Source organism: Fusarium verticillioides, chromosome 4 (genome assembly GCF_000149555.1).
Source record: "Fusarium verticillioides 7600 chromosome 4, whole genome shotgun sequence".
Taxonomy (NCBI): domain Eukaryota; kingdom Fungi; phylum Ascomycota; class Sordariomycetes; order Hypocreales; family Nectriaceae; genus Fusarium; species Fusarium verticillioides.
In genome coordinates, this window is record NC_031678.1 from 39,391 (window position 1) to 62,068 (window position 22,678).

Here is a 22,678-nt window from a genome sequence, read left to right on the forward strand (position 1 = left end):
AGAGCTTTTGATCGCTGGTAGAACTTGCTCGCCATGGTCGACTCTCGGGTCGGCTCGATCTTTTCGCTAAATTGACATCCGATTGCCAGGACTATATTGACAGTCGAGAGGAAAACCGCGTCGTCGATATTGCAGATTTGATCCGACCCTTTGGCATTGTCTACCATCCATAACTTATCGTAGATTCCCGTGAAAGCCGGTCTATGTAAAACAGGCAGTATTGGGTGCAAGAATCTTCAGTAGGCTTGTACAAAGCCGTCGGCTACTCTCCTGGGCGAAGAAACAATGCTTGTTCATCGATGGTTTGGAGGAACGGATATGAATTCTTAGCTGGATGATGAGAGACCTTAAAGACTGAATGATCCCGGGTCACAGTTCGCAGCATTGACTGGATAAATGATATTGATGATGACTGACCAAGATATTTATCATCGCTGCATTCGGGAGATGGAACTACTACCATCGCGTCACCACTGACAGACTCGGTTCTTGGAGGGGATAGAAACCTGTCATCTGACTGGAAGCTTTCGAGATGATGATAAGAAATCGATGGAGGATCGTCTGTCATCGCCATACCGGGCTGTTGTTGTATTTGGGGATGCCGTCTATCCTTCCTTTGGCTCAGGAAAGTGTCCTGGGCCGGAGAGAAGATTTGGTCCGTGGTCTTTTCAGATGTGACGCTGGACATCAGGAAAGTTGCTTGGGACCGTCGCTCATACTCTTGTACTCGAGCCTCAAGGTCCGAGACATATCTATATTTACCCAGGTTTAGATTATCGCTTTCAGAGTGTCGTAATGTTTTTACCTTTTTGTTGTGAGAGAACTCTGTTGATAGAGACAAGTAGCACTCAGACCCTTAGCTTCACACGCTGAACAAGCAGGTTGCCTGCCGTCACATCGCGTCTTTCGCTTCCGACAGTACTCGCATGCGAGTGCGATCTTACGGCGTTTGACAACCTTTCGTCCACTCGCATCATCTACCCTGGTTGCGTTCATGGCCAGCCTTGGGGTGATTGTAGCTGGTAGTCTTGCTTGGATTGACGAGTTCACCTCCCACTTTCTCGAGTGGACTTCGGATGCTGGTGCGTGGTACGTTTATCTGCACAGAAAATACGCCAAACCCAACTACGTTAATCACTGTTACTCCGCCTTTTCGTCTACTTGGCGGACTATCTGCCGACCGTGACTCTGGAGTCTGGAATGAGCATGGGCCGGTGAACTCACCCCGCTTCCGACACTGGGCCACGTTTGCCGACGCGTACTAATAAGTTTCCGGCAATTATTCAACAAGCAAGCAGACTTCGATATAGCCATTGTAACATGATCAAGCGTTCCAATTGATGGTCATCGGGTCGAAAACATGGAGTATATATATATCATAATAGAGCAGGAGCTGTCTGCTTGTGCAATATAGAAACTTGATTAGAACAATAAAATAAACACAGACGCAAAGGCTTCCATGTTTTGCAACACTAGATCTATTGCTATTTAACTTCCCATTGAAGTCAAACTCTTGCTTTATCTTAAATAATGTCCCCTTTTCTTATACTTCCCGCATATGTACAAATAACCTCGCACCAGCTGGACCAGCATTGGACGTGTCATACATTCTCATATCTTCCTCAGTCATGGCCTCATCAACCCTTGCATCAAATCTCAGAAAGAAAGCCGCAGTAAGCTTGGAAAGCTCCATTTGAGCGAGACTGTTATCTTAGCTGATGCAAGTGCAGTGAATGAAGTTTCTATAACTTACTTGATGCCGATGCACCTCCTAGAACCAACAGAAAAAGGTGTCCAAGATGCCTTAAGAGTTTCTTTGCCATCAGCGGCCAGCCATCTTTCAGGTATAAAGTCCTCAGGTGATGGAAATGCATCCTCATTGCGATGCATGGTGAAGTTCTGAGTTCCCACGATAGTCTAGAATTTCTGAGTACAGAGTATACAATGCATGTGTCAGATTTGACTCACCCCTTTAGGTACTGGGATTCCATCAATTACGGTATCATTATTTGCGGTGCGTGGCGACCTTGCCACGATAGTGGGATACCTTCGAAGGGTCTCATTGATAACAGCCTGAAGGTAGGGTAACTTGCTGCATGTCTTGCGTTATGTCGATTAGTAAATACCACAGCTATCCTGGAGAGGTGCAATTACTTGGTAGTCGGGTACCAATCCTGGCTCTGGGAATGCTTGGAGGAGCTCTGACCTCAGCTTTGCTACCACGTTGGGCTGTTTCAAACACGCCCAGAGTATGTATACGAACGTATTTGCTGTAGTTCCGCTTCCGCCGAACCTAGTCAAATACTTATCAGCTCGGCCGAATCATGCTAAGATCTATCTATCATCGTGTCTGAACTTACATGCCTCCCATACATTCCTCCGCAAGCTCCGAGTTCGTCAGAGGCTGGGCCGCGTCTCCGCTCTTCTCCGCACTGAGGACATTTCGGAGGAAGGGTGTGTGCGAGTCTTTCTGGCGTATTTCTTCGATAAGCTTGAGTGCATACTACACAAGATTAGTCGGTGTTGAATGAAGCAGTGTATATTCTAAGGTTATTCACCTTCTTCCATGTGCGAACATCCCTGAAGTATCCGCCGATGGTTCCAGGTACGTAGACTCCGTATTGTTCCATCTGAGGAAGAAATTCTTTCTATAATCTGTCAGTTTCCATCAGCAGCTCGTCCAGTGGGTGGAGTTTACATAGATATAGGTGGGTTTCCAAGCCTTGATGTATCTCATGACCTGGTGCGGCTGGCCCCGCGGCACAGACCCAGGATCCTCATCGAACATAAGATGGTCTGGGTTCCAATCAGTCTCCTGTGTATAAAAGCTGTTTCATCGTCTGTTGCACCCACAAATGACGTCAAATCCCAGCCAGTGACACCAAGGATACACGTCGATGGGTCCGTCATTAGCTCTCGTCGCCCACTGATTCAGAAGCGCCTTGATCTTTGAAGAGACGTGGGGCTCAAAATCGAGCATTGAAGATTGAGAAAACCCTCTGGAGAAATTCTTTCGGCGAGTTTTATGGGCTTCGGCGTCTCTATATCAGGTCAGTTCCGGCATGGCAGAATTCTCGGAACATGCGAAAAGACTCACCTGAAACTAAACAAGTGGTTCTCATGGAAGATTCGTTTCGCGCGCTGCTTCAACTCAGCTGTGGAAAATCATGTCTCTTGACAATTAACTACTTACATAGAAGCTCTCTTCTTTGGTAAAGTCATTGGAAGTGTAGATTGCCTGCACGGCAGTGGGTGTTGAAAAAGAAAGTTTATTTGGTCCAACTCGAACCACAGAGCCATACCTAACATGTGCTTCGTGGATTCTTTCTGATTTTCGCCCTTGGAAGTTGCCGATTCGGCTCCATAATCTTGAGATTCGTGCAAGCGGCGGCCCAGGATACTTAGAAAGCGGATGGAAAAAGAAGTTGTATATAATAGAGACAGCTACTTTGAGTACTAATAAAGCACAAAGTGTCAATACAGCTATCCTGAAGATTGAGGTATGAATGTCCAGTAACATGGTTGAATTGAAGTGACTTGTCGTGGCAGGCTTTAGTGTTTTTGACTTGTGATTGATACTGAGAAAAAGATCCTAAAAGGTATTCAAATCAGGGTATTGCACTTCGACTCTAGTTCTGTTATTTCAATATTCGCTCCGGAATGACCATCACTTTGAGAGAGTCTCTCAGATCGGGGAGTTAATTATGATGACCCCACAATTGTCGGGGGGATAACGTGCAGTCCATGATTTGTCGGTGACGGTTCCGTTCTCGGGCTCATTCCCGGTTCAGAAGGTCATGTAGTCTAGCTCGTTACAGAATGGCGTAGCACGACGCGACACGACCCAAGTCGCCCAGTTACATTACATATACTTACCCTATTCCGTAGTCGCTGTGCTTACCTTAAATATTTTATCTAATAATTATAATTTCTTGCTTCTGTAAACTTAGGGCTGTTGCTGCGAAATATACTGGAGTTATCATATAGGAAGCTGTTGTTTATGTCTACGGTTATTATATGGTACCTTCAATTTAATTATCTAGTTGCGAGTTGCTTGACCCTAAAACTACGCTCTGGGCTGTACAGGAACTGCACGCTGTGGCCTCTAAGTCTCTTTCAGTGTAAAATCCAGGATTATGGGGCACTGCTGCATGACAGCCAACATCCTTTAACTCGATGTCTAGTAAGAGTATATACTCATCCGCTGACCTGGAGAAATGCTTTTGTTCAAGACGGCGATGAAATCGGTTCTTAAAAGGGTTAATATATATTTAAAGCCAGACACATTTATAATAAGATATTAAATTCCCCAGTCGTGTTCTTAATTAGATCTCGCCATCTGGAGGCAGCAGGTCCATATGTATCATAGTGACTCCAAATATCCTTCAGAGAGAGAAGTATAGTAAGCGGAGTCTGAAAGGCTAGCGAAGTATGCATCATGCTGAGGGAATCTTCGATCGCTGACCGTGACTCCGATGTTTGAGCATGCACCGCGAGCATGAAAAGGGGGAAAAGACAGGCCTGTAGCCACGAGAGTTTCCGGAGAGGTTCGATAGCCATGGCTACGTACTTCTGGATGCGAGTATCGCTGGAATCGAGAGTGTAAATTTCCTGGTGGATAAAACAAAGTAATCCAAGCTGCCATATGGCGTTAAAGTGCTGGACGGAATCTGTGTGCTCTTGGTCCACCATCGACACGTCTGGGGTCCAGTTTTCCAGCCTTCGAACGAGCTCTCCCGCATGAGCCATAAGTTTAAGAGTATCGTCGACTGATTTGCGGGATGTTTTCATTTGATGGACTTGGGCTGCGAGATCCGTCACCTCACGGAACATGAGGTGCATAGCATGATCAGGGAGATTATGCCACCAGAGGGATTGTATTCTGGCCCCTTGTTTCCTTCCAGCCTTCGTATCGGAACCAGGGACTTTCAAGCCACACGCAATTAGTAGGAGATACACATGTTGAAGCCAAGGCAGCGGAGGTTACTAACCATGGATAACGGTTCCAATCTCGTCAAGAATCTCCTGAGACACAACATCCCTAAGAAGTGTGCGGCTCATAGTAGCAGCCCAATTGTACTGGACGACCATGCATTGCAGAAATCGCCCACTGGTTCCATTCGATTTATCTGTGGCGTTTTTAAGTAGACGACGGCACCCAAGAAGTCTCGTACTCCAAGTGTCCAAGCCAGTATCAATAACCTATTCCAATTAGTCATGAAGTACATATTACAGAGTCTTGGTGTGTTTCTATACATCAAATACTACCGACAGTAGAGCTGTGGCAGCGAGTCCTTCGAGTTCGGTTTCGATGGCTATACCCTCTCGGAACGCCACTCTCATGGCCTTGCGGTATGGCTGAAGGGCGAATTTTGGCAATCTTCCCAAGTTTACTAGATGGGATGCGGAGGCAAATAGTATTGTGCTTCGTAGCGAGCGGGAACTCACTGCAAGGTCGCCGTAGATGTCACGGTACGGGTTGCAATCAGGCCTCATAGGGTAAAGGCAAAGAGAGAGATTCTGCATATCTGTCATCGAACTGTTAGCTGAGCTTATCGAGAATCTAGACCGAATTAATATTACAGTGGCAGAACAGATAGTCGTCGAAAGGATCGGGGATTGAGGACGGTAACGTTGGAGTGTCGCTGATCCGGGACAAGATGTGATTTATGGACTCCGATCCCGCAGTAATTCTAACGCCCGAGGCTTCCTCATCGTTGCTGTCCTCAAGAGGCAGCCAGGAATCTGCTATGGTATCATCGACAAAGAAATCTCCTGGTGCGCAATGGGTAGGCAACACAGTGGCTTCTGTCTCTGCACTCGACGAGGCGAAGGCCACAGTGATGTGATTCTGTAGATCCGAAACCTCGGCGCTATATGCCGCCAAATTCGTGTTATTCTGGTGCGATATTCCCGCATCATCACTCGTCTCGTTAGTCGCGGGTGATGCTGGCTCTGGTGCATGAGAATCGTCAAGGTTCCGATCGACAGAGCTTGGAGACGGGCTTGTAGTGGAATGCTGCATGGCAACCGGGGCTTGGTCTGTGAGCACCGTGATATCTTGATTCATGGACAATGGAGAGATTGCCGAGTCTGTTATGCCTACAGCACTGTCTTCTAGATGGAGTTGAGATTCGCCATACGAGATCAAATTGTCATCAATCGACATTACGCCGGGATCGGAGACTGCGGTCCTCTCGCCTTCATGTCGGCCGACCTCTGAGCGTGATCCTTGCTGCTTAACAGTTTTGTTTTGCCGACGAGGGCCAGTTCTCATGATCTTTGATACCATCTGGCCATTGCGATGCATAGAAAAATCGTTCAGAAGGATATCATAGCCACCGCAGGTAGCTCCACGTATACGACAGTTCAAGCACTCTGGCTTCGTTTCGTCGCATTTTTGGTGACGCCGACGGCAAGTCCAACACCCTACAGAAGATAGGACCCATGTTAGTTAGTAGAACATTGACAAGGTCGGATGAAAGGCACGCACCACTTCTGGACCGTTTTTGGCGCATGATTCCGAGGCTATTTCCAAGATATTCTTTGCAATGCAATGGTTGATAAGTGAAAGAGGCATATCAGGAGGGGGGAAAGATGTACGTGAGCTGCTTATCAGGCATCCACCCACCCGCTTCCGTAACAGGTAGACTTAGGCTCGCTTGATTGAGCCCTTTTGGGTATAGGTCTAGTGGCCCGAACCACTAAACCATTCCGATATACATCCCGTTCTGAGAGCATCGGAGATGCGTAAGAGTAGACTTACAACCTCAGTTAAAGTTCTAGATTGAAGAAACTTGACAAGTTTTACTTGCTACAAATTGCTAGCGACAATGAAATCAACGAATCAGTCCGCATGCGTCTCATTGGTGATCAGCCAGATTGAGACTGCTGGGGACTCTCAGCAATTACCAGAGCTCTTACGCGTGGCATCGACGATCAAGCTTAGCAAAACCAAGCAATATTTGATCACATTCCTGATTTTGATATGCAACTTGACGCAAGTAAGACATCCCAGATAAGCCGCACGCATATTTCTCCAGGAAAGTCTGCTAACCTTGTGGCACCAAGTTCATCTCCATGTTCTCGACTGTAGCTGCCGGTTACGAGCTTAGCAAGATTCTAGGAAAGCCTGTAGGTCCGGGACAGGCCAACTGGATGGCTGCGGCATATTCGTACGTTGGTCCATCATAATTTGCCACGGGATTTACTGTCGATAAAATGACTGACTCGTTTGTTTCAGCCTTACGCAGAGCGCTTTCGTCCTCATCAGTGGTCGCCTCGGCACTGTTTATGGTCATCAGAGGCTTCTTCTTCTCGGCGGCATTATTATCATCGCTTTCTCCATTGCCAATGCATTTTGCAATACTTATACCTCCTTTATTATAATCCGCGCTTTTACTGGTGTTGGTGGCGGTATCTTGATGCCTAATGCAGTTGCTACACTTACTATCATGGTTCCTCCTGGCAAAGTGCGCAACTTCACGCTGGCCATATTTGCAGCGTCGCCTCCAGTCGGAGCTGGCATCGGAGCGCTAATGATTGGAGCATTTCTTGAGTATTCAGAATGGAAGTGGCATTTTATCTCTGTGTATGTTGTATGTGCATTTTTAGCATCTTGGACTATGTTAACTTGATTCCAGGGCGTGTCTTGGGGCCACTTGCTTTTCTGGGCTATTCTTTGTTCTACCCCACGAGCATCCCGCCGACAAAAACGGTAAAATTGATTGCATTGGTATCATTACCGGTTTAGGAGGTCTCTTATTGTTCTCTTTGGCCTGGAAGTGTGTATTTCCCCTCCTCTCTTCCCCCGACACAGCATGAAACTTTACTAACCAACTTTCAAGTCAAGCGCCGGTAGACGGATGGGGGACTCCATATGTTATTGCGATGCTGATTATATCAATTGTCCTGATGGTCATTTTCTTCTTTTGGGAGAGTAAATGGGCTGATGAGCCGATTATGCCCTCTTCCATCTTTCGTGATAAAAGCTTTAAGGCTCTTACGATTGTCGTCCTATTTGTTTACATGGCCGTCGGTATCACACTTTGGTATATGGTTGCGTGGCAGCAATTGATACGAGGATGGTCCGTTCTCAACGTCGCTGTTGGCTGGATTCCATATGGACTGGGGGCATCCTGCGCCGTCATCTTGGCCGCATGGCTGATTCCCCGGCTTGAGGCACAATGGATCCTTGCTATCGGATGCCTCACTTCGCTGACAGCCACTATTTTGCTGGCTACAATGCCAGAACAACAGAGTTACTGGGCACAGATTTTCCCGTCAACTGTATTCGGTAGCTTCTGCCCTGACTTTGTATATGTTGCTGCACAAGTCATCGCCAGCAGCAGTGTCGGGAAAAAAGAGCAGGGACCAGCTGCTAGTTTGATCGGGACGCTCAACCTCTACGGCAACAGCTTAGGACTTGGTTTTGCCGGCACAATCGAGGCGAACATAGCGAAGAGTCATGCTGGCGAAGCTCTGCCGTTTCGGCAGCATTGTGGTTTGGGGCTGGTTTATCGGCAATTGCGCTACTGATGGATCTGGCCATGGTGCGAACGAAAAAGGAGGACAAGGAGGGCTGGGATTTAAATGAGACTGAACTTGAAGTATCTGCTGCAGGGGCATAAAATGAGAGAATGGTAAGATAGTATGCAGAAATTCCTTCTAATTGTTATTAATGATGTGTTCCAAAAAGATAGATGGAAGTAACCATAGATACCTGAGAAGAAAGTCAATACTAGGATCAAGATTGCGGAGCAATTCATTCGCATTGACTATCTTGACAACTTGAACTACCTATGATTGTAGCACTTTCCATATTCCTTAATGTGTCGCAGAAATTACACAAAAGCCCTATCGGGAACCTTTCGTAGCCTGTAAAGAAAGGAGATTGTGTCTAATCAACGCCACCTGGACTTTGGCGGTCTTTGGGTGTTTATTTGGTTTGTATTCGGCTCTGTAGTCTCCATAGTCTCCATCTAGTGACGTCAAAGGGCGAAATACCGCCAAGTTAACTGAAGAAACGTCTTTGGAGGCGGGGATTTGCTTCGCGAACAGTTTCCCCACCACGATGCGACAATAACCTTTGCAACATGCGGTGACACAGTGTAAGTAGTACCCCTGATGCAGTGTTTGATTAACTTTCAGAATTATTATATGCTGTAAATAAGAAACAAACGGTGTTTGAGAGGCTACTAGAGTAGTATATTATAGGAGCTGGGAAGAGCCAGCTATACCGAAGCTAAGTAAGTTACTTTAATACTTCAAGACTCCACCAGCAGTATGCGGTTTAATCGTGAGCTATGACCTGCGCCTTTTGTCGCTTATCCTGATCGTGTTGCTCAACATCTTCTTCCAAGCCCTCGATCACCTGGACATCTGAATCTAGATCGACATTCCTGAGAGGGGTGAACTTGCCGCGACCCTCGAAGACCCATCCGGCAATTATTGCAACAGCCAAGCATGTCATGATCAAGACAGTATAGTTCATAGTGTCAGCAGTTACAGGATGGGTTTGCGGGATCTAGCGCAGTGTTAGCTACCAGAACAGGCATCAAGGCTGGAACTGGAACATACAAATGCCACGATGGTAACGAGCATAGAGTAGAGAACAGCGACAATGTATACCGAAGTTGACCAGAATCCAAAGTCCCAGCGAGGACTCGCAGGGAGCATGGATCTTTTGGTCAACAGAAGCATGAGTGCGGGAAACCCTGTTGCTTTGTTAAGAATGGGGCGGACAAGAATGAAGCCGGGGAACACACCAAAGCTGATTATCTGGCAAACAGCTTGTGCGCCGATTATAGCGTTGAATGCGGTTAGGGAGAAAAGATAACTGGGTTATGTTAGAGGAGGTTTCACGTTGATTGCTTTATATCTCACATTAGACCAATAGCAAAGACAATAGCACTTGAGAGATTGATTGACCACACAGGAAGGTTTGTCTTTGGAGACAAATGCACCAGCCTTGTAAAATGTTAGCTGTGGATAGTCGATTGGGATGGAAGTCGTTTAACTCATACTTATCATTCCAGAAGAGACCATTATCTCGGGCGAAGGCATAGCCTTGACGACTCATCGTTATGGCCGAGCCAAGAGATGATGCGACCATGTTCACAAGTAGAATGCAACAGAACACTATTGCTGCTGCCCGGCTGCCGATAGCGAGTCGGATGATTTCGAGCACGGGGACTCTGCAGCGTGTTAGCAATGTCCAGCGGAACCAAGTCATCGTTCTTACCCAGTAGATGTTGCAACAATGGCATCCAAGTCTTTGACAGAAAAGCCCAGGACAAGAATCCAAACAAGACCAATCGCAAACTGACTAAGGATGACGATGATCATAATGCGGGGGAGAAAGCGCTTAGGCTGTGGAATCTCCTCTGCTAGATGTGCTGGGCCATCGAGACCCATCAGAGTTGAGAAACTATTCATTAGTCCGAGTAGAACCGCGAATCCCGTAGAAGAGTATCTAGTTTCCACTTGGTTAGCAAGCTGGAAGGCCAAAGCATTTTTATTGGACACGAACCCGGTTCTGTTGCTCGTTTCTACAAAGACGAAACTCGCGGAAGCCTTTGGAGCTTTAACAAGAAGCAACACAGAGAAAGCGATGAAGCCAACAGCGGTCGCCCAGCCTTTACTGATCAGCATATCGAACTACGGAGGGCACCCGTGATATCTGTACTCACAGCCAATATTCTCCAGCATGGGAATTCCCCTCAACCCAAAGCGGTTAACGAGCCAGCAGCCCAATGCGACAATCATGTAAGCGACAAAAAGACGCCATCTAACAGTGACATCAAAGTCCGCATTACAGAGATTGATCAGTGCCAAAAACAAGGTGGCGGTAACAGCACAGCAGGCAGCATGAGTCAGGACCCAGCCAGCATAGTTCAGCCAACCGAGAGGATAAGCAACCTGTCGCCTGTACTTCTCAGGGGTGAGAAAGACAGCGTAGTGATAAGCGCCGCCTGGAGGAAATCAGTACGAATGACGAGCTGCGGATGATCGACATACCAGCAGTAGCGAATCTTGCCGAGCATTGAGCGAAGACGAGCATGATGCACATGACGCAAAGACACGAAGCCGTGCTTCAAAAAGGGTTTGTATCAGCTCCGGCATGGAAGAGAATTCACAGAAGGCGTTCTGGACTTACTAGCCATAGACGAGAGTAGGAAGGCCACCGGCTGAGAGGCTGATAAACAAAATAAAGGATATTCCACCGAAGGAATTGATGGTAAGCCATCCTATGCTTATGCCGCTCCAGAGACCAAAAGTCTGCGGAAGGTGTTGAACTGGCGAGGGATTGATTCTAGTAGTCATGATGAATTGTTAAAGGAGTTATGGAATGACTCTGGATACTCAGGAACTGCGGCAACCGTCTTAAGTATATATCTTTATCTAGCTTCAGCGAACTCATGAGCGAAACTCTGTATCGCGGCCTGTTATAGTATCAGTATCATTGTCTACCTTTCTGAAAACATCATATGATATGCTAAAGCCATGTGATATCTCTGTTCACTATAAGAAGCCCATTCAGTGATTCGAGATAGCACAAAATGATATTTGAGTGACTGATTGCTGAGCAGTTTGATGTTGGCTATTGGACTAATCCAAACCAGGATATGCTAATGCTATCAGTACAAGCCTTGTTGGTGGTATCAACTTAATGTGAAAGAGATAACAACAAGGAGAGATAACGCCGGTAATCATTTAGTTCTTGATTGGACAGATCCTTCCAGATAAGAATGAACTAGGCTAACCTGTTAGCTTGGATGATGTTATTCGAAGGCTAGCGTTAGGTTATTTACAGTTAGATCTGATTTTGCCAGTAAACCCCGCATGAAGAGCTGTCCCATATTTGCGGCTGTCAGTAACGCTGTCTCCTGCATTATCTCGTGTTTCTGTATATTATGTTCCCCAAGAGCAACTAATTCCATGACGAAACAGCCAATTGGAAAGGATCGTATTAAACATAATATGGCCAGTCTAAGATCTAGAGATACATATAGTAATAGGCCTGTCTCTTGGAGCTTTTAGCTAATTACTTACAGATCGTTCGACTTGCCCGAAACGAAGTTGAAGACGGGATAAGGGAGGCCTAGGTGTCTGAATTGTCGCTCTCATAGAGCCGAATATTCTAGCGAAACTATAACTTTAATAACTTAGAATATGTTTAGTTTAGTATCTGTATACATACAGTCAAGGCAGCCAGTTCTGCCTGAGCTCTGAGTTTATCGAAGGCTTTTAGCAGTATTAGCTTGATACATCTTGAGGCGATATGAACTCGTAGGGATGAATCTCAATATTCAACGGGACCTGCAGACCAATGGCATCCACAATCTGAAGGGGATGTCCGCCTACATAGGCGATTCAAAGCAAAGTCTTTCAGGCGCCCGATACCGTGTTTCAGGCTCTCGGTTCTGTCTGCTGGAATAGGATCTCATCCAGAAGGCTCAACTTCATATAACACTTCTGGATAACAACTTGTATCTATACATTAGCCATAGCAATCTGCAGATGTGAATGCTACGGTGAGACCGAGAAACATTGGACATTAGAATAAGATCTAATATCATGGTCTAATGATAGCAAGTACGATGGTGTTTTTAATTATTTTCCTGTAGCATTGAAGATAATTAGACTTTAGCCTGACCGCCGTAGCAAGGCTGGATAACCTGAATAATGGACTTCGGCTGACACTAAGTGCTCCTTGTTTGTGCGGTAATTGATAAAGACGTTGATATAGACGTTGATACGGACGAATATCTGAGCAACACAGACAGAAGAATGTACTCATATCATTTCAACTAAATCGAGCACGAAAGATAGATATTGGCATCCAGTGTGTCTAGGCTGCAACCTGCCCTTCAATGCTGCCGTACCCGAAAGGATCTTCCTTACTACCCAGCATGACAATAGGATCTTTCATATCCACATGACCACAATTTGGGTGACTGACCGAGTAACCCAACAACGACTGTACCTCGGGGTCGTAGTCCTTGATGACCTCACGAGGAATAGCCAAGTACTGGTTCTCATCCGCCCGGTATGAGCCGCGCACCATATGACAAGAAAAGATGTTGCGTCGCTCGTCGGTAATGTTGGCTCCAGCACCATGCCACACGCTACCGATGATCATAACGGCATCGCCCTTTTCCATTTCGGCCGTGGAGCACATAGACCTATCGGCAGGTCCTGAAATGGCGGCTTCGGGCCAGAGATGAGAGCCGACAATGACTTGAGTGGCTCCATTCTCAAAGGTACATTTCTGCAATGAGGTCAGCATGGTCATCAGAAGAGGCAATTCGGCCACGTACAGTGCCTGCAACGAGTAACCCCAACAGAGAGCTCTCCCCGCTACCTTCGACATGGTCAAAGTGTTGAGCCATATCGTCCCGATGGAGGGGTTGAGCCTTAGATCGACCACGAGAAAAGGCTTCCGATACAGCCAAGACGGGGTAAGACACGCACTTGCATCGCTTACCGTCGCGGAAAGGGTAACTGTATGTCTCGATGATTAGATAAAAACTTCAGACTTCAAGAGAATAGTGCTCTTACGACTCCTCTTTCAGAAGCAGCTTTGATGCCTCGCGATAGACAATATGGTTGATAGCTTTGTGAGCAAATGTTGGAGACTTTCCCGCGAAACCACTGCACAATCCATTTTATTAACCACTTTTCAAAGGAAAACAATGCGAGCGACTTACCTCAGAGGCGGGTCAGTAGGAGGAAACAGTGTGCCCTCATACTTGCCAACCTTCTGATAGTGAGGGTCGGCCTCTGCCTGAATTCGATCTGCCTCTTCTGGCGTGATGAAATTCTTGATGATGATACCTCCATCTCTGCGAATTACGCTGACGATTTCTTCGATGGGGGCCGTTGCTGGCAACGCCGTGATTTCCGGGTTGTTTCGCTGATGAGCAGGGTTAGGCATTTGGACAAAAGACTTAATAGAGTATGATGTAAGAAAGCGTATTTGCAAGTGGAACACAACTCTGACTGTTGCAATTATTACTCTGAATTAATCTTACAGTTCGTTTATTAAAGCCGGTATATATGCACAACGGCTTGTATTAGATCAAACCGATATAGATTAGAAAGTTACGCACTGCAAACGAGCCAACGAGTTGATAGCGTTAATACTTCCCAACTTGGAAATGCTAATGCTATCAATTGCGAAAGCTGAGCCACTCAAGATCTTATCGCAGTGGGGCTGGGCCTGGGCTTATCTTATCTCGAGGCTTGGGGCTTTCGGCCGCTTCAGGGCATGTCGCAGCATTTCCGAGGGTAGTCAATAAGATGAACAAGTTGGTAACTTTCGCTTGCGGATCATGGCAGTATAAGTACCGCAATTGCGCAGAGCTACAAGGGAAATACTGACAAACATTCAATACGTCAAAGTCATCTTGTTCCTCTCTTGCCTATCGGTCGCACCCACTACCATGTCTGCTGTTAAGAGATTCGCCGCCTCAGCTCAAGCCCACGATGTCCTACAGACCCTCAAGGCAGACGGCATTGTTGTTATTGAAGGTGCAGCCAAGACAGCGACGCTAGACTCTGCTCTCCAAGAGATTGGACCACTGGCTGATGGTCAAACCTTTGGTCTGATCGCCAAGAGTCAAACCTTTGCCACCGAACTTTTGATGAATGGCCTCTTTATTGATCTTACTAAACGCCTCCTCACCGACACCTGCACAATTTACTATTCTGACGACAGAACCGTTTCTACTGCCGAGCCTCAAGTATCTTTTACATCTGCACTGTTCTCTAAGCCAGGATCATCTGGCTGGGGACTTCGTCGGCAGGACGATTGCCATCACACTATCCATCCCGCCAAACGAGAAACCGATTTTGGTATCGCCTATGCAGCAACCGACATCACGAAAGATAACGGGGCTATTCGAGCTGTCATCGGCTCCAACATGTGGAAGGACACTAGGGATCCCACTCCTGCTGATGAGACTGAAATCGAGTTGAAAAAAGGGGATGCTATTCTTTGGTGAGTTTATTCTAACTTTCACATCTTATCAAGGTTCCTTCTGACCGTCGGAAGTCTAGGGTCTGTCTTCTATGGCCAGAAGCCAAACACCACCAACGACGCTAGCATGTTGCTCAGCGCTTTCACGACACCAGGATGGTGCCGCCAGGAAGAGAATCAGTATTTAGCCGTACCATATGAGATTGTCAAAACGCTGCCGAAGGACATCCAGCGCTTTGTGGGATATTATGTCAGTCTCCCTTATGGAGGCGCGGTGGAGCACATGGAGCCACTTGACTTTCTTGCAGCTGAGGGGGATTGGACTAAGTACATTCCTGTAGATTTAGTTTGAAGTAGTTACCAGGTCACGCGGTAGCAAGGTTAAGAAAGGTACTCGACTTGTCTTTTTCACTTCGCAGCAGTTTGTCGCCACACAGCAATAAACAGCAGATTATAAACAGCCGGGGAGTTAGACTACGAAAATGCTTACTGACGGTATAGCGTTTATCAAACAGCCAACAATACGGATCTCATACAATCCACGAATGGACATAACATGGTATCTTGTGTTGACGAGTGACCCCAAAAGATGTAATTTCAGCCACATGATCTGATAAACGAATGATTCGTAACCACATCGAGTCCCTATGGGCATACCCATGCTTCTAGCCACAGTTCTCAACGGGCAAACAACGCGTGCCATGGCCCCACTACTGCTTTTTGGCTGCCACACCTCACGCCATTAATCAAGACCGTGAAGACGTAAGCTATTACCCATCAAAGGTTCCGAGATGAATATTTTAACATTCCGTTACCACGGAGCTTCCTTTAACGATTGTATTGTGATGTGCTCACTAATATAATTGACCTTAACATCTAAGCTTTCTATGCTGATTTAAGCTCTCAACTACAAGACTCAACTACAAATAACATTACCATCCTTAGGGAACAGAGACAGCGTTATGCCGGAACAAACTTCCTCACCGCAAGCTCTCCTCGACAATCAGACCTCAGATCCAATCGTCAAAACAGAGTCGGGCGACGTTCGGGGCAGTATTGTTGACAAGGTCCATGTGTTTAAAGGGGTGCCATTTGCTGCACCGCCTTTCGGGCCCAACTACCTCCGTCCTCCGCAGCCGCCAGAACATTGGACTGGCGTGCGTGACACGCTAAGCTTCGGGCCCAAGTGTCCGCAGGTCCCCTATCCGCCGGGCATCGCTGAGGGCCTCGCAGAGCTAGTCGGCAATGGTGAAGACTGCCTGACACTCAACGTCTGGACACCTAGCCTCGGCACCTCAGGACTGCCAGTAATGGTTTGGATTCCCGGTGGTATGTTTGAATTCCATGCCACTGGTGCTGTAGCCTACTACGATGGTAGTAGGTTTGCCCGCGACGGCGTTGTGTGTGTCACCATTAATTACCGGGTGGGTGCCCAAGGATTTCTCTATCTAGACAATGGAACCCCCAACCTTGGCCTACTTGACCAAATCGCCGCTCTCGAATGGGTGCAGGAGAACATAACCGCATTCGGCGGAGACCCCAGCAAGGTCACTATCTTCGGGGAGTCGGCTGGTGCCATGAGTGTCGCCACGCTAATGGCTATCCCAAAAGCTAAGGGGCTGTTTCACCGGGCGATTGTGCAAAGCGCAAGCAATCCAAAGCTCAACTCAGTAGCAACAGCGAGGCGGATCGCACGGCGATTGGCAGAGATCCTAGGCGTCGAGGCCAAATGGGATGTTATTCAGGCGATACCATCTGATCAGATCCTTCATGCTCAGGCCCAGCTGCGAGACGAACTGACCACGTGCCCTGACCCAGCTTTCTGGGGCGAGATTGCGCTCAGCTTTATCCCGTGGGCTCCCACTATCGACGGGGATATTATCCCGGTACATCCAATCGATGCTATCCGTGCTGGCGCTTCAACGGACATTGACTTGCTCATTGGCTCCAACACTGAGGAAACACGTCTTTTCTTAGTCCCAGACGGTTCCATCGATCGCATTACGGAAGAGATGTTATCTATGATAGCAGGAATGTACGGCTTGGCACCAGAGGGCCTCGACGCGTATCGTGAGTTACATCCGGGAGTTAGTACTGGTGAGCTCTTCTCAGCGATCCAGACCGACTGGTTCTGGAGGATTCCCGCCATTCGCTTTGCTGACACCCATGAATTGGCGGCTCGATCTTTGACCTACATGTATGAATTCGCCTGGCAATCGCCTCAGATGGGCGGTCGCCTCGGCGCTTCACATTCCTTGGAGATACCCTTTGTCTTCGACACGCTCGGCCTCGGAACGGAGCCCCTTCTTGGCCCAGCTCCAATGCAAGAGCTCGCTGACACCATGCATCGAGCCTGGGTCGCATTTGCCACCACAGGAGATGTCGGGTGGCCAAAATATGATTCTAGACGCAGGTCAACTATGCATTTTGATACGGCATCGAGAACAGTGGACAATCCCCTTGATAAGAAGCTTAAGATCTGGGACAGCGTGCATCAGCTTCCTGGCTAAAATGGGCACCGAGAGTATAGTAGCGTGGCTGTCATTGTCTGTACGTCGATCGAACTTCTGTACGCCGAATGTGACCAAAGAGACCAACAGTCGGTCGTACTATTAATCGTTCTGTATTTGAACGCTCCTGTACCACCTTCTTAGCCGGGATGAGGAGCAAATTCTATCAGAGGATTTATCTTTTACTTGAAGCAAATTACAACAATGCAAAAGATTGACCAAGGGGCTATATCTCTTGAACATAGTTTCATTCTTCAACTCCGCATTGCATACTACTAGCTCTAAGGATATGATGACTGTTGAGAATTTGTCACATTGCTATGGCACCAAAACCCACTTCCAAACTAAGCTACAGTCCTTGCTGACTGTGAATTATTCTGACTGATCGAATGCCATAAACAAAGTACTCTGTCTGCAACCAACATATTCAGCCACGATATCTTAACCCCTCAAGATAGAAGTTTCCTCCCATAGGTTTATCTGACCTTTGCCATCGCCCATCTCTCCACCAGGTCCATAAACCTCCATCCACCGCTTTCGAAGCTTTACGTGGCCGAATTCTTACTCCTGTATAGTCTTTCATCGATGAGACCGGCACCATCGTTTTTCATCGACGAAAGATCAAGCCAACTCACGATGAGAGAGCATACTGGGGCGACGGGCAAGCCGACTTAGTAAAGGCTGTTGTCCCCTCCTCATTTGGCAATATCGGTGGTCTGGACTGCTGGGAGCATACCCAACCTCTGCTACGCTATTACCAGGACTCTCAAAACCTGGACATCCAAGTATCCAGCTGGCCTCTTTGCTGGGATGCCCTGGAAGGTCAACCTTGGCCGTATCACTTGACTACACCAGCCTGCAACAGATTCTCACAGGTCATGGCGATGGAAGGCGCCTGCTTTGTCTTAGTCTGCTCTCTGGTATTAACAGAAGACAGCAAGGCAAAGACGGGACTGGAAAGGTTTGACTATACTAGGGCTCCAGGTGGAGGTTTCAGCATGATCTATGGACCTGATGGCTCAGAGCTGTGCAAGCCATTGGGACCGGGAGAAAATGGTATCCTATTTGCTGCTGTTGACCCTTGATTCCGGGCCATGATGCGGCAGAACCTCGATCTGGTGGGACATTATTCACGGCCTGACTCGCTGAGTCTTAATGTGACGACAGAGACTGCCGTTCCGATTCGTCACAAGTAATACCTCTCGCGTTTTCCATGGAATTTGGGGGCCAAAGGCTCAGATAGTATATATCAGAGAGTGTTTTTATCGTCTATAGTTTGGGTATCCATCGCTATGATCTCATGATAAAACTGGCTAGAAGAATGTGAAGCTCTCGCAGTTGCCGAGAATTTGACTCATGTTGTTAGACATTGACGGGTCAGTGTCGACCCAGGCAGTATGTGCAGCATCAATGTCAAACAGGCCGACTGGAATATTCGCCGTGGTTGCAGGACCATTCAGCAAGAGGACGCTGTCTTGCTGACGTGACGTAAGCTTCCAGACTCTGAGGTTGTGAAGTGACACCTACGCTGCACAACGCGAAGATCGATAACGCGTTGCCCGTGGATAGAGGCATCTTGTGCAGGCTTTGCTTCATCCATCACATGGTTGCTCGCTGCTGCATCTGGTCTTGCGCTGCTGGCATCTCTCGCTGGGGCGCAACTAGTCAGCAGAAGCACATATCGATGACGTGTATGAGGGAATTGGGTCAGATCAAGCAGTGAAGGGTGGTAACCCTAGGTAGCTCTGGTAGCTAAATAAGACTCCATTCGAAGTGTATGAGATACGGACCAAGCAACGGATGTGTATCGAGAACGTCGCCTTTTCCCTGTTACCATTGCGTACGGGCCATCAACGCAAAGTATTTGTTAGTAATGTAACCAAAGCAAGTATGCATGCAGGAAGAGAAGAAAACCCCGCAATCGCAAATTGTTAAGATCTGGTAGGTTGAGTTGGAACTATCGATTAAGCCTCACTACGGGGCATTGGGTTGTTGATCTTGAACACAATTGACATCTCTAGCGCCGAGTATCACGATGATAACCAAAGGGGAAATAAATAACCCATCAGGACGAGTAAATAACAAGTCAAGTAAAGAGGGCACATGCTAGTCCTTACAAGGCAGTCTAGGTGCCATCATGTGAAGAGTTGGCCGTCACGAGATATTAATTAAGAAAATGACTAAAGGCAAAAATACTTAATGCAACAAAAATACAAGCCCCATACCCAGCAACAAACTGAACCTTCTCACTAAATTGGTAAACCTCTGCGCCGATGGATGCATCAATATCCCCGTTGTGTGTCGACATCCCAAGCGAAATCGTTGAGATCACAACATCTTGTAGGTATCTCTCAATACCTGCCGCGGAAATGTTGAAATGAGCATTATATCTGTCGACTAATCCCACGTAGGGGCTCCCCAGTACTTGCGACGCATTGCCTTGGAAGAAAATAACCCCCAGTCCGGGGCCATCTCTATCTGTGAGGTGTTTAGCTTGTGGAGGTAACTTAAGATGAAGGACTGTACTCACACATCTCTACCTCACCTTGTAAAGCATGCACCGCAGCCCGGCTGATTCCATATGCTTGAGCATTGGTGAAATTTGCTTGTAGGCTGTCGTTGGCTAGACGAGGCGTAATGCCCCCACCATAGAAGAAGTAATAGAAGAATTGTGTTTGAATCCAAGCCTTTTCTGACCAGATCCCCCTTTCGTTTTCAATCTGCACATCGATAGACTGAGATGAGTCAAGTGAGTTATTGATATGAAGATTGTATGTCGCCAACTTCATAGAACAGTCTAGGGTCTTTTTACTCCGTGACGTGCAATTCTCTGGTCTAGGGTCAGTGTACCAGCTTATCTTAAAAGAGTTATTGGTACGGCTGTATGGTTCGTCAGGACTGCTGTCTTTTTCATCTGCCGCTCTGTAGATGACAGAACAGCCGTCCGACAGAGCATCGTGACGACTAAGTTCCCGGCAGTTGAACAGAGGCCCCTCGATAGAGATGTCGTAAACACACGAAGCACCACAAGGCGAGTCAATCTTGACTGGTCTGCCAGACGATAGCACCTGAGCTGCTAATGCATTCAGACTCGGTCTCAATTGGTTCCTAGAATAGTCAGTTAAGAAATGTCTAGCTTGGTGCACATACTTACATGTAACTAAGGTCGGCATTCATTTCGAAGAACGACTTCTCCACAAAGTCTTGATAAGTGCCATTTCCATAATCGCTGATATTGATTGTCGGCACAGCATTCATAGTCAAAGGCACAGAATTCTCGAATTTGACCGTCAAGGCTCCAGGAGGAAAAACAGCTGCAAAAGGGATCCCAGCACAGAGGAACCCTACAAGCCACAGCCTCTTGATATGTAGAATATGAGCTAGAACTCTGGGCCGAAACAGATTCCATGGGCTGGAAGTAAGAGTACGGAGCTTAGTGTCCTGACTGTAGAAGGATTTCTGTCTAAGAAACCTCGCCAGGATCTGGTTGTATGCCACTCCGAGACCTCCAAGCAGGGAGACTTCAACAAAGATTGCCAGTATATTGGCTAAAGCCGTTGAGAGGCCCTGGCCAACTGTTGTATTAACTGGACGATTATTCAATACAGCGAAAAAGGCGGCATGAATGCCTATGAAGCAAACGGCTGTGACGTGTTCAGAAATGCTTAGTAGCTGGTCAAGAAGTCAGCAGATGTAGAGTACTAACCAACCAAATAAAAAATGAAGATTTTCCACACGGTTCCGGACGGGTTCTTGCGTGCTGTCGGAGTGTGTCCTTGTGAAGATCTACCTGCTGCTGCCTGAACTGCCATTTTCTAAACAGTATCCAATTGATTCTCTATGGAGGATTGTATCTCTAACTGACCCTTGGGGGAGCTTGCAAAACGAGAAGTTGGATGGACTGAGTTGAAGTCAGTGGCTACTTAAGTTGGGGAGATGGGGGGGATTTCGACGTCTTGATAAAAACGCCGTCTCGACCAGCAATGTCTCGAATCTGAAAATCCTCCCTGCACGCGCCTATTCTCTCTATATAATTGGTAGCCTGAGTCTTCCTGGAGTCTGAAATATGAAACACTACAAGAAAGATGGTGAGCATGAGGGAGCTAGGGGTGCGGCTGTATCAAGGCAGGACTGAGAAATAGCAAGCCAAGTAGAGAGGGTACATGGCAGTTCTTTTGAGGGCAGTTTCGGGCTGTAGTGCGAAGGGTTGGATGCCACAATGTGTTAGGATAGCTGCTCCCCACACCCCAACATCGATAACCTCAGAGACTGCCATTCAGCTTCCAGTTCGGGACCTACCTTAAGGCCTTTTCCATCAAGACTCTTGTTTTGAGCTCAAGGCGGCGTACAGACCTCGCCGAGTCAGGGCAATGGAACCTATAGGGAGCGATGAAACTGAGTTAAAAGGCCAGCCGACAGCAGCTGAACCACGCCTCCAAGCCTAGAACGTGCCAGTGCAGAAATGGCTTCCAGCCTCTCAATAGTGGCTGATTACCCCAGCCAATATCAGCGGTTAAAGTGGAGGCCGATGACACAACTGGGCGTCGATCAGAACCAGGCTGGCGCTTACAAGCTGTTGTCTCAGTCTCCCCCCTTGTCTCTCTGCAGGAGGGCTGAGCTTGGGCTTGGCGACAGGATGTAAATGGTGTACCGTTCTCTCAGCCGCAGGCTAAAGGAGCGCCACTGCACATCTCCGACGCCATCCTACTATCATTGGATAAAACCTTTGAGTTATTTTCAACCCCCAAGAGGGAAGAAATATTTTAGGGAGCACCGCCTCATCTGTTGTCTTGCAGTTTTATCTGCCTCAATCTGCCATAGAACCAGTTTGTTTTTACCCCTTCTATGCGTTGAATGTTTATCCACGTTGGCTAAGGGGCGATTTCTTCTAGATCAAAAGTTTATCGATCATTTGACGGTCAGAAATCATTTGCAAGAATGGCTGATATTCAGCCTACGAAATTTCAGACGTACCCGCGTTTGAAGCGGCTGGCCCGGCTGCGATTGCTCCTGCGACGCTTCATCAGCGCGATCTTTTGGGCCGCGAAAAAAGCTACGATTCCTGGGGCTACTATTCTCTCTCGGGCAGCGGTATGCTCTTACTAATCACCATTTTGAGCCTCCCATGATCCAACACAGTCACATAGATTGGGCTACCTCTCAATGCGGCGAAGAGGATGCCCTG

The 22,678-nt window shown here is 47.4% G+C and overlaps 8 protein-coding genes across 9 annotated transcripts; 4 read left to right on the forward strand and 4 right to left on the reverse strand.

Moving 5' to 3' along the window:
* Window positions 1-1,543: 1,543 nt before the first annotated feature.
* FVEG_04314 (hypothetical protein) lies at window positions 1,544-6,277 on the reverse strand (the record flags this gene model as incomplete). Its single annotated transcript, XM_018892104.1, has 14 exons — window positions 1,544-1,703; window positions 1,754-1,917; window positions 1,969-2,100; window positions 2,155-2,293; window positions 2,361-2,503; window positions 2,559-2,648; window positions 2,699-2,796; window positions 2,854-3,041; window positions 3,098-3,141; window positions 3,194-3,368; window positions 4,571-4,925; window positions 4,992-5,202; window positions 5,257-5,528; window positions 5,584-6,277. The coding sequence occupies 14 exons, from the start codon at window positions 6,275-6,277 to the stop codon at window positions 1,544-1,546; spliced, it is 2,865 nt and encodes a 954-aa protein (XP_018748729.1).
* Window positions 6,278-7,080: 803 nt separating this feature from the next.
* Window positions 7,081-8,538, forward strand: FVEG_04315 (hypothetical protein; the record flags this gene model as incomplete). Its single annotated transcript, XM_018892105.1, has 4 exons — window positions 7,081-7,175; window positions 7,244-7,591; window positions 7,644-7,784; window positions 7,848-8,538. 4 exons carry the CDS (start codon window positions 7,081-7,083, stop codon window positions 8,536-8,538), a joined length of 1,275 nt encoding a protein of 424 aa, XP_018748730.1.
* Window positions 8,539-9,292: 754 nt separating this feature from the next.
* On the reverse strand, window positions 9,293-11,062 carry FVEG_15447 (hypothetical protein; the record flags this gene model as incomplete). Its single annotated transcript, XM_018904574.1, has 8 exons — window positions 9,293-9,526; window positions 9,580-9,838; window positions 9,886-9,969; window positions 10,026-10,196; window positions 10,244-10,474; window positions 10,526-10,637; window positions 10,692-10,973; window positions 11,020-11,062. The coding sequence occupies 8 exons, from the start codon at window positions 11,060-11,062 to the stop codon at window positions 9,293-9,295; spliced, it is 1,416 nt and encodes a 471-aa protein (XP_018748731.1).
* Window positions 11,063-12,853: 1,791 nt separating this feature from the next.
* On the reverse strand, window positions 12,854-13,939 carry FVEG_04318 (hypothetical protein; the record flags this gene model as incomplete). The annotated part of the gene is made up of 4 exons (XM_018892106.1): window positions 12,854-13,273; window positions 13,323-13,506; window positions 13,564-13,656; window positions 13,713-13,939. The coding sequence occupies 4 exons, from the start codon at window positions 13,937-13,939 to the stop codon at window positions 12,854-12,856; spliced, it is 924 nt and encodes a 307-aa protein (XP_018748732.1).
* A 508-nt stretch (window positions 13,940-14,447) lies between these two features.
* FVEG_04319 (hypothetical protein) lies at window positions 14,448-15,444 on the forward strand (the record flags this gene model as incomplete). Of its 2 annotated transcripts, none has more annotated exons than XM_018892107.1 (2): window positions 14,448-15,004; window positions 15,059-15,444. In XM_018892107.1, the coding sequence occupies 2 exons, from the start codon at window positions 14,448-14,450 to the stop codon at window positions 15,333-15,335; spliced, it is 834 nt and encodes a 277-aa protein (XP_018748733.1). In that variant the 3' UTR covers window positions 15,336-15,444. The 2 variants fall into 2 exon arrangements, with proteins under 2 accessions (XP_018748733.1, XP_018748734.1); XM_018892108.1 differs by having other exon boundaries at window positions 15,064-15,444.
* Window positions 15,445-15,736: 292 nt separating this feature from the next.
* FVEG_04320 (hypothetical protein) lies at window positions 15,737-17,927 on the forward strand. The gene has a single exon (XM_018892109.1). The coding sequence runs from the start codon at window positions 15,946-15,948 to the stop codon at window positions 17,491-17,493; it is 1,548 nt and encodes a 515-aa protein (XP_018748735.1). The 5' UTR covers window positions 15,737-15,945; the 3' UTR covers window positions 17,494-17,927.
* Window positions 17,928-18,371: 444 nt separating this feature from the next.
* Window positions 18,372-18,578, forward strand: FVEG_15448 (hypothetical protein; the record flags this gene model as incomplete). Its single annotated transcript, XM_018904575.1, has 1 exon — window positions 18,372-18,578. The coding sequence occupies one exon, from the start codon at window positions 18,372-18,374 to the stop codon at window positions 18,576-18,578; it is 207 nt and encodes a 68-aa protein (XP_018748736.1).
* A 1,422-nt stretch (window positions 18,579-20,000) lies between these two features.
* On the reverse strand, window positions 20,001-21,305 carry FVEG_04321 (hypothetical protein; the record flags this gene model as incomplete). Its single annotated transcript, XM_018892110.1, has 3 exons — window positions 20,001-20,601; window positions 20,648-21,165; window positions 21,231-21,305. The coding sequence occupies 3 exons, from the start codon at window positions 21,303-21,305 to the stop codon at window positions 20,001-20,003; spliced, it is 1,194 nt and encodes a 397-aa protein (XP_018748737.1).
* Window positions 21,306-22,678: the final 1,373 nt, after the last annotated feature.